Below are 6,239 nucleotides of genomic sequence, written 5' to 3'. Positions count from 1 at the left end.
GTTTAAGACGGTTAATCTGTAACTGTATCTAACAAATGTTCAACATAAGCATCATGATCTTGTTGTCATTTTCCACAGATTTAATTTTCAGAACCATCATTCTTGTGCTTTGGTTTCTGAAAACTTCTAAACTTCTCAAAACAAACAAATTCTGGAGGGACAAGTTATAACTAATTGGACCATGTATGTTGTTGACACTAGTTACATTAACACACTTTTTCTTAACAGAAGAGTGAAAATAAAAGTGTCATAAATAATTTCAAAATATTTTTTTCCTAACTAATTACTTCCTCTTTCCTAAAATAATTTCGGTTCCCACATTCAAAATGTATCCCAAAATAGATACTGGTTGAATATTTATTATCTTCTAATAAATACTGTTATTTAACAAAAACGTAATTATAAAGTTATATTGAAATTTTTATCCATAAGACGTTTTTCTATGTGAAAAAGTTGAACGTGTCAAACATTTTATTTTAAAAAAAAGAAGTTATTTGGCACTAGTAACTTTGACAATTCTTTATGGAAATAAAAAATCATAAAAGATAATCTTTTGTATTTCTGAAGAAAATAAAATAAAAAAAACAATGAGGGACAGTTTCAAATGAAAGTAAAATAAAAAAATTGATATCAAAGTACTATTGTCCTTTATTTTAATAGAATTGACCTACATATAAATGTTAATTAAGAGAAAAAATATGATTACTATAATAGAATTTTCACTTAATAAATAATATTTTCTTGAAATTTTTAATTTTTGTTTACCACGGGTAAAATAACCTTAAGCATAGGTTATTATTGTCTTGAATGGCTTTGGAAGGGAATTCGAGTTTTGCCTTTCACTTTGGGTTATGTAAGATTTATGTACTAATATAACTACCATTTTACAAGCTATTTTTCCAATTTACACTAAAGATTTCAATAATTGATGGGATCTTCAACTCGTTATTTCAAGTAAAACAATTATGCTAATTCAATGAAATTTAAATTCAGTACAAAAATTGGCGTTTTAATCGAATAAATTACTGGGAATAAATTCAAATACTACTTAATATATCTACTAGCAAGCCACGTATTGTTTAACGATTTTTTTCTCATAATTAATATTTTCGTTAAATTATTAATTGAAAATAGGGATGACAAATCAATTTGCTTAGGTATGTATCGTATAAACTTGTCCCGATGTTCATGGGAATGATTGGTAGACTAAGTGGATATATCTCATAATTGCATCATTCGTTCACTTTTGTATTGTCAATAATATTAATACACTTAATGAAAGGATGCATTGGATGATACCTAGATAAACTTATAGTAACATTTTGTAACTATTCAACTACTTTATAATTTTTGAATGGGCTAAAATACTGTTTTTTTTTTAAAAATTATTCAATGTGGTCGTTTATTATTATTATTTTTAATTAAGTATCAATTTTTATTAAAAAAAATTAATTATGTCATTTCCGTTAAATTTATATCAACTGAAACATATCACCAGTTGGTAGTTTTTTTGTTTTATTTTTTACTTTTTTCTTAATATTTTTTAATTCATTTCAGTTTTTATCAACGTATCAAATCAGTGTCATGCTATGTGGCAAGTAATTGTAATAAAACACGGCCAATTGATACTTTAGCTTTTCCAGATATATGAACGTATTTAAGATATACAATATTAAAATTTTTAATTCAAGCACAATTGATTTTTTTAAATTCGTTTTTCACGATTGACCTTTTATTACTAAGTCCGGATAAATATATAAATGACATATATTTTTTAAATGAGGTCCTGTAACATGACATAAAAACTTCTTTTTTAAAATGAAAAATCTTATAAATTAAAATAAAATATAAACAAAATAAAAAATATTTAATCAATCTCTATATTTCATTATGAGCGTTAAATAACATTATCTTATATTTAATCAATCTTTATATTTATTTTATAATTCAATCCAGTTAAATTCTAATTTTTTTTAAGTAAAGACATGTTGATTTTATCCAAAATATAATCGAATTCAATTAACTTACAAGTAAAATTAAATAATAAATTACAAAATTTATTTTATTATTATAAATATTTAATTTATAAAATTTATTAAAACACTTTCACGATGTGACATTGAATGAAAGACTTTCAATATAAAATAATAAAAGATTTAGAAAAGTGATATACAATGTTGGTGTTCAGTTTTCAACCCTGATTCAATATATTACATTAATTTTATAGTGCTTTTACATACCATACATTAAAATGAAGAACATTTTACATTTCTTAATATATATATATATAATATTATATATTTATGAAATACACATTAAATAGAAATAAATTTAATAAATATATGATAATGTCATTAAATATTAATCATAGAATTAATGTAGAAAAATATAACACAATGAAAAAAGTTTCCATAGTAAATTAATAGAAAATAAGAAAAAACCTCTAAAATTAATCTAGTTTGTAGTATTTTATCCTTTACCTAATTTTAATAAGTCTAAAGTTAAACAGTATTATACTTTTATTAAAATAATCTTAAATGATGCTTAAAATAAAACTAATAAAAAAAAGTATTATTTTTCATCTCTTTTTCTCTATTAATATTAAATATTTTTTTCTTTCATTCCCTATAATTTAATGTGTTAAGATTAAGGGGGAGAGCATTAACTAAAACTATCAACACTATACTATGTTGAATAAAGAAAACCTAAATTGTTTACAATAAGCACTATTTTAGAAAATTAAACCTCTAAAGTTACATTTCAATTAGATATTTATTAACTTAAAAGTATTTTTGTTTTATAATTTTTAACTTATTAGAGAGTTTTTAAATTTGGAGTTCACTTTGACTATTGTTGACTAAACCAGATTTGATTAATTTTCTACTAGAGTTGATGTGGCTATCGGTCAAATTTCGATTAAAATCATCCTGACTGTGTTTCTTTTATGGTTTTTTTGGCCTAATTCGATTGATTTAAAGTTGGGGTAACTAAATCGAGATTTGACTGTGTTCATCTTAACAAAATTCAAAGGAATTTTAATCCTAATTCGTTTTAACATTTTGTCTGATCTAATCAATTTCAACTTTTTAATTATGTTTTATAATAGAACCTATATAAGTAAAGATAATTTTTTTCTATTCAATTAAATTTTTCAATTTTTTAAATAATAATTCAATTTATTAAAACAAAATAAGTAATTTCATTCAATTTGTCTTAAATATTTTGATTCACTTATATTTTTTTTATAGTTCAGTTCATCTTAACTATTTTTTATTCACTTATCATTTTTTTCCTGCCATTTTAGTTCAATTAATTTTTACCACTCTAATTCTAAGAGTAATTAAGAGTAGTATGACACATGTTGACATTCATTTGACATACCTCACAAAGGTAAAATGGTCTTGAAAAAGTAAACCTTTTTTTTTAGTTTTTCAAGAAAGAAGAAAATAAAAATAAAGAAGGATAAGTGTGTGAAATTATCATTTTACTAATTTTAATCAAGATTTGTTTCTAATAAAGTTTCATTATTGTAAGTGTCATTCTAACTACAACACTCAATATAGCTGCTATTGTGATCCCTTATACTTGTTGTTGATGATCTTTTAGGTAGATGGAAAAGAAAAGATTTCAGAAGGATACAGAATGGTGACCGGCTTTTTAATTATTAAAAATAAAACCACTCAAGATAAATAAGATAAAGTAATGGCAATAAAGATAATAAACATCGCATAAAAGAAAAAGGAAAAAACCTCTGGGAGGGGCTTTGATGCTTAGAATGAAATCCGCTGGTTGTATTTACTCTGGTTATTATAAAAGAATTAAACAGAATGAATTAAGATGATGAGTTTGTTATAATGAATCCATCAAAAGTTTCAATGGTATCACCATCTCTAACTCCGTGCCAATGAAATGATTGGTCTTCATGCATATCTTGTTGTCTGTGAATGAAAAAATAACCGTTACCTTCCGGAAGACGGAACCGTAGCCTCCGCTGCAACTCTTCCAGCTTCGGTTTCAACACGGACACCGTGTCCAGAGGAAACACCTCTATCTCGATCCTTTCATTTGTTAGCATCGGCAACACCTTCACTTTCAGCTTCCCAGACTGCGTTCTTCCGCGGCCGGCCGCAGGAAGAGCCGGCTTCAAGAACACATCAATCTCAGGATTGTCTACGACTGAATAATCTTGCAGAGCCACGTGGTCGTTCAATTCCTGGCGCATTGAATGCAACTGCAGCGCGATCCTATCCACAGGCACACCTTGCATGTCTTCGTGCGCCGCAATCTTTTCCTTCAGCTTCCCAACAGTGTCCTCTCTATCCAATTCTATACGGACACGATCTTTGGACTTTGGCATTTTCACGCTCGCCGTCAATGTCGTCATCACCCGCCGCTGCGATAACGACGAGATATCCGGCATCAGAAGCGGATCGTATTCGATTCTTGGAAGTGTTGAAGGTTGCAGCGGTTGTGCCCGAAAAAAAGGGCCATGCATGGGTGGCGGCGGCGGGGGCGGTGGCGGGGGCGCAAGGTTTTCGGCATTGGTGGTAGGAATAAATAGACGAATGTGTGAGTGGTGAAGGATCGGAGTTGTATAGACGTAGAGATGGTCTTGGAGAAGTTGGCCTTTGAAAATGAAATACTGTTGGGATATGGGAATTTGGTAGATGGTTTGGATCTTTTCTTTGATATCACGGATTGTTTCAAAACGATTAACTTCAATGGAGAAGAAGATCCCCTCGCACACCTCAAAAATAACATCTATTTCAAAGTCCATTACTGTACTCAGTCGTAACTTCTAACTTCTTTTCCACCCTTTATGCCTCCAAACTTGGAGAAATCGCTTTGCCTTTTTTTTTTTTAGTTTAAATGATTTTTCTATCTTATTTTTTATTCGTAAAAATGTTATTTTGTTTAATGATATCAATTAATATTGAACATAACTTATTTATTAAATTTTAAATAGACCTCAATATATTTATATTATAAAGAGGTTTTCTCCTTTGTATATAATTTTTTTTGAATTTAATCTTTTAAGTAACTGTTTAAAACTAAAATAATTATATTATCATTAATATCATTTATTTAAATTTATTCATTTTAAAATTAAAATAATTATCTTAATATTTTATTCTTTTAAGTGATTTTTATTTAAATTTAATTATATTTTTTTAGAATATGTGTTTTTTGGTTGTTCTAGTTCAAAAGCTATTGTAACTTCCAAGTAAGAAAATCCTAACGTCTAGATACTGAGACTAGGGTTGTTCATTGACCATAATCTTATATATCTATCGCAATATGAAAAGACTTGAGTTGTCCAGAATATAATATAAAGTTTAAAGATATGAGCATCTTATCTTTTGTTATAATATCTCCTGAATTATAGAAGATTAAAAATAAAAGTATTTTGTTTTAATCTGATTAAAACCATAGAGGTTTAGGCCCACAATCTAGTCCAAAGTTTCCTCATGGTCTAATTGAGATCCTATATTTTTAAACTCCAGATCCCAACGCCATCTAATCAAGATTTCTGAGATGTTTTCTAACAAATTTATTGTACAAACAAAATTCAAATATGTTAATAAAGAGAGCTTTGTTGCTTGCTTAATTTACAGATTCTGTTTGAATAAATAGTTTTCGCATATGGATATGAATGCATTGAAGGAATTCTTCGTTGGATTACAAAAATTTGCCTCGATTAATTGTTTTCCCTTTGATGTTTATACAAGTTTTGGCAATTATATTATGCATGAATTGCGTTGTTAAACATTGCAGGTGGCACTTTTACTTCATGGAATTGGAATGGAAGGAGCTATTCTAGCACTAATTCACAGAAGATTTAGAGGTGGCTAAAAGAAAGAGATATGAATAATTAAAGATCACACATGCTATCTCAGAAACTACTCCATAACCTAATAACAATAATTATATAAAACTAAATATTTATACACAAACTGATAATATATATGTCATAATAAGTCAATCAAACTTCATGTATACTCTGATATACTCTCAATTTTAACTGTGTTAAATTGTGATACATCTCATATATATATATATATATATATATATATATATATATATATAAAATAATCGATTTTATAATTATTATATAATATAAATAAAAAAAATGAATATAGATAATAATGAAATAATTATAATATTTAAAATAATAAAATAAATAAAAATAATATAAATAATAGTAACATAATAATCATAATAATAATGTAAATAACTAA

General features: G+C 26.7%; 1 protein-coding gene across 1 annotated transcript; it reads right to left on the bottom strand.

Moving 5' to 3' along the window:
• Positions 1-3,832: 3,832 nt before the first annotated feature.
• Positions 3,833-4,777, bottom strand: LOC128195728 (uncharacterized). Its single transcript, XM_052874094.1, has one exon. The coding sequence runs from the start codon at positions 4,775-4,777 to the stop codon at positions 3,833-3,835; it is 945 nt and encodes a 314-aa protein (XP_052730054.1).
• Positions 4,778-6,239: the final 1,462 nt, after the last annotated feature.

The sequence above is a fragment of the Vigna angularis genome, chromosome 3 (genome assembly GCF_016808095.1).
Source record: "Vigna angularis cultivar LongXiaoDou No.4 chromosome 3, ASM1680809v1, whole genome shotgun sequence".
NCBI classification, from domain to species: domain Eukaryota; kingdom Viridiplantae; phylum Streptophyta; class Magnoliopsida; order Fabales; family Fabaceae; genus Vigna; species Vigna angularis.
Note: the sequence above shows the minus strand (reverse complement) of the source record. Positions and strands in the feature narration are given on the sequence as shown.

Coding starts and splice junctions, on each gene's coding strand:
- LOC128195728 (XM_052874094.1), bottom strand. CDS start 4,777: ATGGACTTTGAAATAGATGTTATTTTTGAGGTGTGCGAGGGGATCTTC.